The sequence below is a fragment of the Theropithecus gelada genome, chromosome 9, assembly GCF_003255815.1.
Source record: "Theropithecus gelada isolate Dixy chromosome 9, Tgel_1.0, whole genome shotgun sequence".
In the NCBI taxonomy this organism is placed as follows: domain Eukaryota; kingdom Metazoa; phylum Chordata; class Mammalia; order Primates; family Cercopithecidae; genus Theropithecus; species Theropithecus gelada.
The window spans coordinates 120,265,316-120,277,521 of NC_037677.1; the positions used below are offsets into that span (position 1 = coordinate 120,265,316).

At 48.7% G+C, this 12,206-nt stretch overlaps 1 protein-coding gene across 1 annotated transcript in view; it reads right to left on the minus strand.

Moving 5' to 3' along the window:
* Positions 1–4,784: 4,784 nt before the first annotated feature.
* The window catches only part of CPXM2 (carboxypeptidase X, M14 family member 2), a 145,291-nt gene continuing 137,869 nt past the window's right edge, over positions 4,785–12,206 (minus strand). Inside the window, exon 14 of the mRNA XM_025397641.1 lies at positions 4,785–6,176. Coding sequence (XP_025253426.1) covers positions 5,923–6,176 — 254 coding nt within the window. The 3' untranslated portion in view covers positions 4,785–5,922. The remainder of the gene's footprint in view (positions 6,177–12,206) is intronic.

A 12,206-nucleotide genomic window follows, 5' to 3' on the forward strand; every position in this document is an offset into this window, starting at 1 on the left:
GTGAATGAGCTTTAGTTTGGTCCCAGTGCCACCTCTTGCCAACTAAGTGACTTTAAACAAGTCACCTCATATCCCCGGGACTTGTTTCCACATCTCTAAAATGTGTATAGGAATCTCTGCCTCTTAGGATTGTCACGGGGATTCAATTCAATGTGATATATTTGAAATGCTTAGACTTTCAGCATCAAAATGATCTGAAACAAAAGTGGGCTATGGTGAGAGTGGCATATCTCCTAGTTATTTTTTGTTATTTTTTGATTTTTTAACAATAGGCATTCTGCCTGGTGTAAGGTGGTATCTCATTGTGGTTTTGATTTGCATTTCAAAACAGAATTTTTAAAATGTTTGTTTAGAGATAATTTGAAGAGAACAGCAATGCTCTCCGACACTTTGCTTTACTGACTGCTATCCTGAAGGCCTTGGAGGCGAGGGAGGCCGGTGGGTGCTGACTCACAATGATGGACTGACATTTCAGTGGATACTCACCACTCAGCCTTGCTCAGAGACGCTGGGCGAGGGCTCCAGAAAGTGGCCTTCCCTGCAGATGTTGACACATGTGTGAGGCGGGGACAGAGTCCACTACCCACAGCACCTGTGAGCACTGGGTAGAACTACTGTCCTCTTCCTCTGTCAGGCTGGCCCTCGAGACAGATTAGATAACAAGAAATGCCAGGGTGGTGCTGATCCCCGCAGTGCCCAGCACACCAACCAGGCTACAAAGGATGTGGAAGCTGAACATAAGGATGGGCGTTACCAACCGCAAATCAAACTGGGCCTTACCAACTGCAAATCAAATCAGGCATTACCAACTGCAAATCAAAACTGTCAGCTTTTGGGAAATCAGGACATCATCGACTCTTAAGTCATCTCAAGCCGACAGGAAGCTATGATGGCAAAGGACATTCAGAATCGGCCCGATGAGCTTCCCCCGGCTCCGCTACATATTCAACCGGCTCCTCCTTAGCAGATTCCCCAGCCACCTTCATCACACAAGGGCTCCATCCTTTGTCCTCTGGTTGCTGAAATGCACCCATGGTTCCCAATGTTCAGTCACTGCCCAGGGTGTGAGCTGCTCCTGGGAAAGTTGGCCCTGCAGGTCAAGAGGCTCAGCCCCCTGGCCTGCGCCCAGACCTAATTACAGGTTCCCAGGCAAGCAGTGGAAAGAGCACTGTCCTGAGAGTTCAGCCTCTGCATGAACTGAAACAGGACTTTGGACACTTCATGCCCCTCCCTGGGCCTCATTTTTCCTGTCTCTACCCGCAGGGGGACTAGACTAGCTCAGGGATGGAGACAGCAGGCATCCTTGCCCTCACCTTTGCCATACCCAGAGCAGACATAGGTAATCAGTTGGAGCATCTTTTCATTAAGCCAGCTCTCTGCCTCAGAATTCTTCTTAACACAGAGCTCCAAGCAAGAACTACCAATAAACCAGAGTTGGCCTGCAAGAGGAAGCCTAGGTGCCATCCCCAGGCTCGTTGACTTCATGGCTGCCCCTCAGCTCTAAAGACCTGCCATTGTCCTCTGTATACACCAGAAGATACTGGAAGGCTCTGCCACATGTGTTTCCGCTCTCTGAACTTTTTTTTTTTTTGAGATGGAGTCTAACTCTATTGCCCAGGCTGGAGTGCAATGGCTTAATCTCGGCTCACTGCAACCTCCGCCTCCCGGATTCAAATGATTCTCCTGCCTCAGCCTCCTGAGTAGCTGGGATTACAGGCATGCACCACCACGCCCGGCTAATTTTTGTATTTTTAGTAGAGACGGGTTTTCACCATGTTGGCCAGGCTAGTCTCGATCTCCTGACCTCGTGATCCACCTGCCTCGGCCTCCCAAAGTGCTGGGATTGCAGGCGTGAGCCACCGCGGCGGGCCATGAACTTATTTTCTGATTTCCCCTTGATTTCCTGTGCATTGGCTGGGAAGTTGGGGATGTGTTTGTGTGTCAGAGGCATCGACACACAGAAGGAAGAGCCCCCATGGTCTCAGGACAGGTCACCCTAGTACACAGAGCTCAGTAGTAGAGGCAGATTTGGGCTGCTGTGAACCAGGCTCTGCCTCCTTCTGGCCAGTCCTGCTGGGCTGTGGCTCCGTAAGCAGCAGCTCCCTCCACACTGTGACCACTCCCTGGGATCAGGGACTCAGCATAAAGTGGCATGGACATGTGGGCTTCTTCAGGCAGGATGGCAGCCTCTAAAGCCGATTCTAAACCTGCAAACCTGGGACTCTTTCCTGGTATGATTGTGTGCTAACACCACATGACAGTTTCAAGGTGTTGTAATGCCGTTGTGTACACTGAATAATGCCTGGAGTTTCCTGGTAAATACCGGGCTCCAAAACTCATAGAAAGTGATTGCTGACAAATGCTGATTTGAGCTCCTGCTCTGCACAGCTCCTTAGGTGCCCCTCAGCATAAAACAGACATGAAAGAGGGTGATGCTGCTGCGGCCCTCCTGGGACCCGCGTGGGAGGATGAAGACAGTAGACAGGCACTGGACTCCGCCAGAAAGAGACATACCACATTGGTTGATTTCATCCTGCAGAAAAACATCTCAAACAAACAGCCTGTCAATCTCTGGACATGTTTCTACTCAGTCAAGTACCAGATTTCACTTATAAAAATGAAGACTCTTGAAGAGGTAAAAAGACACCAAATAAATTCAAAGTATAGATTTTCAATTTATCAAGTCACATTTTGTGAACTTGTTAAGGGAATCTACAAACAGAGCACAACGTGGCAGAGGCTGGCTCGGCTTCACACGTGTTCATGGTGCACCTGCTGCAGTGGGGCATGGCCCTGCAGGAGTGGGAACCGAGGAGGATGCAGGTCCTGCCCTTGGGAACTTCCGGACCAACAGTGGAGAGAACCTAAAGTAACATAACTCCTCTGAGAGGCCCTGAGGGCTCTGCAGATTTGTCCAAAGGAGTGAGAAATCACCATGGTCCTGAGAGGGGAAAGGCTTCCTGGAGGAGGTGGCATTTGAGACAGGACTGGAGAGAAGCAGGAGGGTTTTTCAGCTGTGTGCAGAGGCCCAAGTTGAACCTAGGGAAAGATCTAGGAGGGTAATTCCAGCTGAAAAGCAGGAGAGAAGGCAAGTTGGAGAGAGGTTCCGGGCTCCGGGTCAAGGAAGGTGGTGTGGGCTTGAAGGTCCAGTGAGGAGCCGCTGTGTCATGGAGGGGCCGAGAAGAGAAGTGACTCCAACAGAACAGAGCTTTAGGAATCCAGGATGTCAGCTCTCTGCCAGAAATCATCGGATGCCACAGCCAGCCTGCCCTTTAGAGTCTATGAAGCCTGAGGGCTTTACTTTGCAGGACTAGATGAGAGATTAGAGAGGATGCCTGACCTCACATCACACACCAAAGAGTCCTGGCCAGCCCTGAATGCAGAGCCCCTGCCTGCGATCCCAAGGTGCCTGCAAACGGGCTCAGTTTGGTGACAAGGCTGCAGGGAGGGCCTAGAATGGCATGGACGCAGTAGGCTGTGTGCAGTAGCGCCGCAAGTTCCAGAGCTGACTACTGGAAATGAGACCGAGCCATCTCGGCATCAAGGGCCAGGACCTGGCTTCTGGGTCAGCATGGCAGGGACTGGACAAATCCACAATCTTCCAGGCAAATGTGGGATTGCTCGGGTTTAAATTGTGGGTCCAGGACATGTTTCAAGGGCCCAGAAGGGTCACTTTCACCCCTGCAGCTCCAGCTTCTGAAATACAAAGGTGGTTTATAGTTTTAAATGCTTTATAGCACCACCTCCATATCTACTGCTGCGAGGGTCAGATTTTCCTACCATGGGCTTAGTTGAGAGCTGTGTGGTCCAATATGTAGCCTTTAGCCACAAGTGGCTATTAAAAGTCAAATTAAAACTAAAATTCTGTAATATGAGAAACCCAGTTTTTAAGTTTCACTGATCACCTTTAAAGTACTCAGTAGCCACACATGGCCAGTGCTGTGGCATTCGACAGCACACAATAGGACCTTTCCATCATCACGGAAAGTTCTATCAGCCAACAACAGCTTATAGCAGGAGCTGACTGTGTGACTATGCCCTAGCTTGCAGGCCAAATCCAGCTGCCACCTGTTTTTGTAAATAAAGATGTACTGGAATGCAGCCATGCCCATTCATTTCTTTTTTTTTTTTTTTTTTTTTTGAGACAGAGTCTTTCTCTGTCATCCAGGCTGGAGTGCAATGATGAGATCTTGGCTCACTGCAACCTATGCCTCCCGGTTGAAATGATTCTCCTGCCTCAGCCACCTGAGTAGCTGGGACTACAGGCACATGCCACCACACCCAGCTAATTTTTATATATTTAGTAGAGACAGGGTTTTATCATGTTATCCAGGCTGGTCTTGAACTCCTGACCTCAGGCAGTCTGCCCACCTCGGCCTCCCAAAGTGCTGGCCCATTCATTTCTGTACTGTGTATGTCTGCTTTTGTGCTACAATAGCAGAGCTAAGTGGTTATGACAGAGACTGTGTGGCTTGCAAAACCTACGATATTTACTGACCCTTTTAAAGAAAAGTTAGCTGACCCTGAGTATAGACTGTGCAAAAGCTACATGAGAATCTTTTCTCTAAAGATGCTCATGGGCATCTCCAAGAGCGAATAGTGGGTCCCAAACATGTGTCTCTCCTGGGAAGGAGGCAGGGAACATAGTGTTGTCAGCATCAGTGCTGAGCTTAGTCGGGGTGCAGGATGGCCACCCCCAAGCAGGCACCTTGTCTAGGCTGACCAACCTCAGAAAGAGGTAGTGGGGTGGCTGCAAGCCTACCCAGAAAAGCCAAACACACCAGAAGGGTCTTACCATTTGCTTTCTTTATTATTTTTTTTTTTTTCATTTTTCCCAGGTCAATGAGGCAGCAACATTAACAAAAACGGAGACACACTTTTTCCTTGCAAGATAATTCAATAATTCTTCCCAAACTGATGCTCCACAGACAATCCTAAGAGGTTTTCATTGCATTTAGCCTAATCTGGAAGATCTGGCATTCCACATATCAAAAATAACTCCCAGACTGACATGAGGCCAGCCCATGAGCACGCAGTTCCACACAGGGCAATACCCCAAGCAGAGAGAGGGCTTCAGGCCACCCCCCTTCTGGCTCTTTCCAGTCCTAGCAGGTAAAAGAGGAGATCCAGGCTAAATTATCTGACCCCTCAGGAAGGCTGGCACCTCTGGTTTTCCCTACTTGGGGAGACTCCAGGGCTACTGGATCTGCAGGGAGTTTGGGAGTTCTTTATGGACCCAGAATTTGTGCAAGAAGCTCCATGCTTACCGCCTAACAAAACTCCTGAGTGATCTCAGCCTCTCTCTCCTTTTCTGAACACACTTCTTTGTTGAAAAAGGAGACTAAATGGATTCAAGAGGCTCACTGATGTGCACTTGGCAATGACACTATTGTCAACAGAACACAGAATTTATCTGTAGCAGCTTGCAATGTCCCAGGGCCAGAGAGGGTGGATTCTTGAAGGATGCCTGGGAGCATCTCAAATGGTAACATTTGGGACAGCCCAGCTGGGGAAATGCTGCAATTTTAGCTGTGCAAATTGCAAATGCATGTGGAACCTTTGCTGTCACGCAAACAGGGGAAATACCAGAATCCTTTTCCAGGCAGCCAGGAGGCTCTGAACGGACAGGCTCCCCTCTTTCTCTTTCTCTCTCTGACTCCCAGGTTGGCTTGCTGAGTTCTCTCACTCCCATCAGCTTTTCTTTGCTGCTCTGTCCAAGTTATTTGGATAAATGGGAACAAAGAAAAGAAAACAGCCTCAGCCTCCAGCCTTCCCTTTTGGGACCTGCCTCACAATGCACACTCTCTTCCAGGCACTTCTTGAATTACAGAGGGAACAACAGTGAGTGAGTCCACTATGGAGCTACTACCAAGTTGGTTTAATTTGCGTGGGTCCCAGACGGGTCTCCAGGGCCCAGGAGGGTCACCCACGCTGTCGTCTCTTCCGCCCCCGCAGCTTCAGCCGCCTGGCTGGCAGGCTGACGGGCTGCTTCCCAAACTTCTCCATGATCTCTCGGATCCTGGCCATGTTGGTTTTGCTAAGTGTGAAGTCACACCGTGTGGCCCCCATGTCATAGCCAACCATACAGTTCTTGGTGGATGCAGTGAAGCCTTCGGCCTTTGCTGTGACCGCATACTCTCCAGGGTTCAGGAGGCGCCAGTAATCCCCATCGTTGGCTGTGGAAAGGAAAACCAGGGGAGACTCAGAGGAGCTCTTGCTAATGCAAATCCCGCCAGCCCTCCTCCAAGACCAGCTCCCTGGGCCAGAGAGAGACTCTCAGGCTGGCAATGTGGAATCCTAGCTCCTGCAGATGCAAATTCTTAATGCATTTTGGAAGCCAAGATGTTTTCCTCTCTGAAAGCTGCCTTAATGGTTTGAACAGGGAGGGGAGGTATAGGCTTCCCTCAGTGTCAGTACACAGGAGCAAAGCTGGAGAGCCGATCGCTAATGTTCCTTGCTCTGTGACAATATGAGCCACTCATTATGAACTTGAACTTCCAAACGGTATGCCCTCGCCACAAAGTGCCATCTTGAAAAGTCATCAGTGCAGGGCCTCCTGGCTTCCTTAGCATGGCTGCAAGACACAATAACCATTTTCTAAAGGCGTGGGCTCTTCACTTCTGGAAAGAGAAGGAAAGGACTAACTGGGCTGAGGTCAGATGACCCAGGAGAGGCCCTGGCACCTGTACCCCATTCCCTGGCTGGGGCCTGGAGAGACTTGGGAGTTGCAGGGGCATCTATACATGGATGCTGCGGGGCAGAGGAGCCTTGAGACCACATGAGACCCAGGCTGGAGCTGAGGTGGTGCCCACGCCTCCCAGGTAACCACCGGCCGATTACCTCCCAGGCACCTAATGTGACCTGGGTCCATCCTCAGCTCTAGGCTGGATCCCTGTGGTAGGTGCAGTGGTTCATGCCTATAATCCCAGCATTTTGGGAGGCTGGGTGTGGTGGTGGGTGCCTGTAATCTCAGCTACTCTGGAGGATGAGACAGGAGAATCGCTTGAACCCAGGAGGCGGAGGTTGCAGTGAGTCGGGATCATGCCACTGCACTCCAGCCTGGGTGACAGAGTGAGACTCTGGCTCAAAAAAAAAAAAAAGACAGGTTCTAGGCTGAGGTCACTTCTCCCAGAGAGCCTACAGCCTGGTGAGAACATTTAGATCCACAGCATATCAGAGACTATGAGACAGAAAAGGAGACACCAGAGGCCATCCTGGAGAACACTACCCACACACAGAAAGACGAGGCTGGCACTGGCTCACTGAACCCTCCAAGTGACTCTGTGATACAGGCTGCACGCTTATTCCCTTTTCTACGTGAGTAATTTGATGCCCAGAGAGGTGTAGTATCCTGCTCCAGGTCACACAGCTAGTAATCAGCAGTCCTTCACTTGTGACAATCTGAACGTCCTGACTAGTCTAAAGTTTTGGAGCCAGGTAGAGAAAAGGTTGGGTTTGATCAAGTACTTAGTAGTCCCTGGACAAGGTTTGCTTGTCTTAACAAGTCCTGAAGTCTTCTAATGGATGGAAGAAAACTATGTATGTGTTTACAAATATACATCTCCCATATACACAGATCTATAACACTTTGAAGCATCGTGTTGAAATCATGAACATTCTAATCCCAGTTCATCCAAAACACCCAGTGCAATACGCTGAGCTCACAGGAGCACAGGACGTGACGGGAAGTGAAACGTGGAGGCAGTCATTTGCCACAAGTACATCATTAAGGAGCTGAAAGGAAAACAGGACTCATCTGACAGACCCAGGTACACGCTCAGGTGGGTGGCTCCTGGCATGTGTCCTGGGTCTTTTTTAGTGAAATGGCAAGTTCTTCAACTAAATAAAATGCCACTTCATACCTTTTCAGGAGCACATCGACAGGCTGAATTATACCAGCAGGTGACTCGAGCCTCACAGCAAAAGTTTGTCTTTGGAGATCTCCCTCAGGGTTCCCACAGTCCCTGACAAGCCCAAGCGAGCCACCTCCTCCATGTGCCCTGCCTGTCCTCTCCCCTCTCCCTGCTACCAGGCAGCGCATCCTTGAGAGTGGAAATGGCCTCTGCTTTCTGCCTCGGCTCTGTGTTAAAGCTGTAGGCACCTGTAGAGCCCATGTTTTCCTCTTCCGTGCTCAACATGCATGCCGTTTATCCTCCTGGATTGAACACCGAACAGGTCAGAACATTGGTTCAACTGAATGGGCTGGAGAGAAGTGAGCGACCAGGAGAGCACGTGGCTTACTGGCTTGAGAAGCGGGGCGTATCAGGTCTCAACTACCAAAAGTGCTCAGAGGGGATTAGTTAAGGCCAAGAGCCTGCCCCCACCAACAACTGTTGTGGGGCGCTGGCCATTGGAGGCCTCTGGAAGCAGACCTCTCAGTGGGAGCACCTGACTCAATGGCACTTGGAGGTTAAACACCTCAGGGAGGGGGCAGCCCAGGTTCTCACCAAGGGAGGTCCTCAGTAAGCTGAGCAGTGAAAGAAACCCACAATTAATGGTTATCAGCATAACTGGCTCAACTTCATGTTTCTAATAAGAAGCCTTTGTGATTCCCCTTGTCCCCGAAAAAGCCAGAAGAAGCTCTCCCTGTCCCCTCCCTAGTCCACCCTCTGTGCTGTTGCTGGCCTTCTTATACACATCATGGTGCTTACTCCCTAAACCTGCTGTTATCGCAGGGCCACATGGCGATGAAATCCAAAGTCCTTGGGTGGCTGGAGCCTCTGGGGTCCCAGTTCCTGCCCTCCCCTATTGTATCTCACACCCCTTTGTTCCAGCCATTCTGAGTGCCTTGCAGTGGTATCTCAGGACACACACACATCTCACACCTCTGGGTTTTGCATATACTGTTCCCACTGCTGTTCCCAACTCTTGTGCCAGGTCTACTTCCTTTCACCCTTTCTGAAGTCAGGCCTTGCAAGATTCCATTTAAATGCCTAGAGTTCAATTTTTTGTTTTGTTTTGTTTTTTGAGACAGAGTCTCACTCCATCGCCCAGGCTGCAGTACAGTGGCGTGATCTCAGCTCACTGCAACCTCTGCCTCCCGGGTTCAAGCAATTCTCCTGCCTTAGCCTCCTGAGTAGCTGGGATTACAGGTGCGCACCACCATGCTTGGCTAATTTTTGTACTTTTTTTTTCTCTCTTTTTTTTTTTTAGTAGAGACGGGGTTTCACCATATTGGCCAGGCTGGTCTCGAACTCCTGACCTCATGATCTGCCTGCCTCGGCCTCCCAAAGTGCCGAGGATTACAGGCATGAGCCACCACGCCAGTCCTAGAATTTGTTTTTAATAATGAAAGCTATTCTTACTAATTTTCAAGAAATTTGTTCTGTCCTTGTGGCCCTGTCAGGTAAGCCCTCTAATTTTTGAAGAGAAATAGACAAGCAGGTGGAGACAGTGTTCCTGTGAGCCTGAGGGTTCACCCCATTCAGATGAGGGCTCAGTGCTTAGAGCAAAACCCAGCGCAGATCCTATGGGCCCCTTCCACATCACTGCGCTCCACTGGTCCCAGCCAGCCTCTCTCCAGCCACACAAGGCTTCCTTTTGTTTCTTGATTCTTGACTCTGAGCCTTTGCAATTACTGTTCCCTCCAACTTGAATGCTATTCTTTGCTCTTCTAAAGGCCAGCCTGTGTATGTCCCCGTAGGGAGGGACCCTTCCTTGGCTTTCCCATCTATCTGTAAATATCACTTGATTTATTTTTTTTTTCATGGCACTGATCACAGTGCATAGTAAACTTTTAAATCTTCGTTTTGGAGTTATCTCTAGGTTTCCTTCACTAGAATGTGTACTTTTAGAGGCCATACTTGTTTTACTCACTGCAGTATTTCCAGTCTGGTGCACAGTAGGAGCTCAATAAGAAAGGTCAAAAGAATGAATACAATGATCAGGACTGTGTGTGGGTTCACACAGTCAGAATGAGGGGCATTGGCCCCGTCATCTGAAAGCTTCTACTGAGGAGACATGGATCTGCCTGATGCCCTCATTGGCCTGGCAGGGCACGCTGTCCTCAGTTTTGGCTATTTTCCCAATGTCTGCCTTGAGGCTCTCATTTTCTCTGCTTCTGTCTCTAGCCACTGGAAAAGTCTGGAATCACATTATGAAAAGCAGGAGATGCAGTGTTGGGCTGCTGTCCCCATGAGTGCTCAGGTCTGTGTTCAGGGTGAACCTTCTAGGGAGCTGCAGTGGAAGTCAACACATAATGGGCATCCCAGGCATTCACGCATGCCAAGCCTGTCCCATAGACTCTGGCCAAGCAATGGATGAAAGAAGTATGCAGACACAAGTATTTTGCCTGAGCATGTGGATAGGGGACTGCACGACTTAGCACCACTGACAAGAGTGCAGCCCCCATAAGCCAGGAATGTTTGTATTTATTTAGTACAGATTTAATGACAAAGGCTTGGAGCAAACACAATTTGTGGGTAATTAACATTGTCGACCCCCGAGTAGAGAGCAGTCCTGCACACAAATGATCAAAGGTTGGTTTCTGGAGACATAAGTAAACAAATTGATTTAGATAAATTCCTTTACATTCCCTTGTTATCTACTCTGCCCTTCCGAAGTGTTTGCAAAACCTCCTGACCTTCTAAGAAGGTTTGTGTCTTTCCTTATAATTTCTCCCACCACCCTGACCAATCTCCTATACATGGGCAGAAGGGGCAACTCAGGTCTAAAGAATGTCCACACGAGCAGGTCAGGTCAGCACCCACCAAGTAAATGACAGTCGTGTGGAACGGCGAGCCGGGTGTCTGTCCAACGCACTGATATGCATCTAACTCAAAGCATTCCTACCAGCTTCCCTCCCTGTGGAATTCCATTTAATACCTCTGTTTACTTTATGCAAAATCCATCCCAAAATAAAACTTGTCAGATCACATAAACTTCAGACAGAAATCAAGGCAAATTCAGAGCTTTTCTTGAGAACCGAAAGATTCTGAAACAGAATAAAGAGCCGTGTGTAAAGTATGGAGTTTATCTGTCATGATAATACACTGGGAAATTATTTATAGAGGGGAAAATCAAGGGAGGGAGTTGCATTTCCCATTAGCTCATCAAAACTGTCTCCTTGATTGCAGGGGCTTGAAACTCAGCACCCATTAGGCAAAGTATTCTGTCTTAGCTTATGGGGCCCCAGGGTCTTTTTATCTCCCACTCAGTTCAAAACTCTTATGTTTTCTCACATTGCATACAAAGCACTAAATAGTCAAGGAATGTTCTAGGCTCTTCTAGAATTGTCATTTCAAAGGAGCTTCATTTGTAATGTTTAAAATACAAATCCTATGCAGAACCACATCACACAGCCTTTCATGCATAATGATCGCCAACACTCTGCGTGGTCTCTGGCACATTATAGCTATGCCATCTACATTTGCTGAATTAATTAAGGAATGGTGAATAAACATATGGAAAAAAATGAACACCTATGAGGGGCTACGATGTACAAAATTCCATGGTATTCGGTGTGAAGCCTCGTGGTTCATGGCTATAAGATCAGTGACAAACGGTATGAATGTTCAGAAAATATTATTAAGTGAAGAAATCAGTAACTAGGTGGGAAAAATGCAATTTATGGCATTATACAGCAATCTACAATTTTGTGGCATTTTAGACACAGTTCACCCATTTGCATATTTGGTCTTTTATGCCAGGCCCACTGCTAGGGAGCCTGGTAATGAAGGGTATGTGGGCCAGGTCTGAACCCCAGCCTCACCTCATCCTAATGTCCCAAAGTCTGCTTCCTGGCAGGTGGAATGGGATCTTGTTGACATGACAGGATCATGGAAACAGTTTGCAGAGAAGGAGCCTCTCCTCCCTGATCAAGAAAAATAGCATGGAAATAAAGGAAGGAGCACCAGATTTGAAGCCTCTAGTGCTTGGCTCAAATTATAGTTCTGCCTCTCACTGGGTAATCCTGGAACATCATGGACTGTTCATCCGCCCATTCATCAACAAGTATTTACTGAGCATCCACTGCTCAGAAGTGGCCAGGCAGGGGGCTCATAATACACTGAGGAACAAACCAACCAACCAGTCAAGGGCTCCTGACCTCGTGGGGGCGAAGAGGCAGAAACAAATAAAGAGCAGAGTACACACGAGCCTATTACGTGATGTGTTAGAAGGGAGATGTGCCATGGGGAAGGGACAAAGTCGGGGCAGGTAAGAGGGACCAACAGGGCAGCAGGGAGGTGTGCCATGCTCACAGGGGT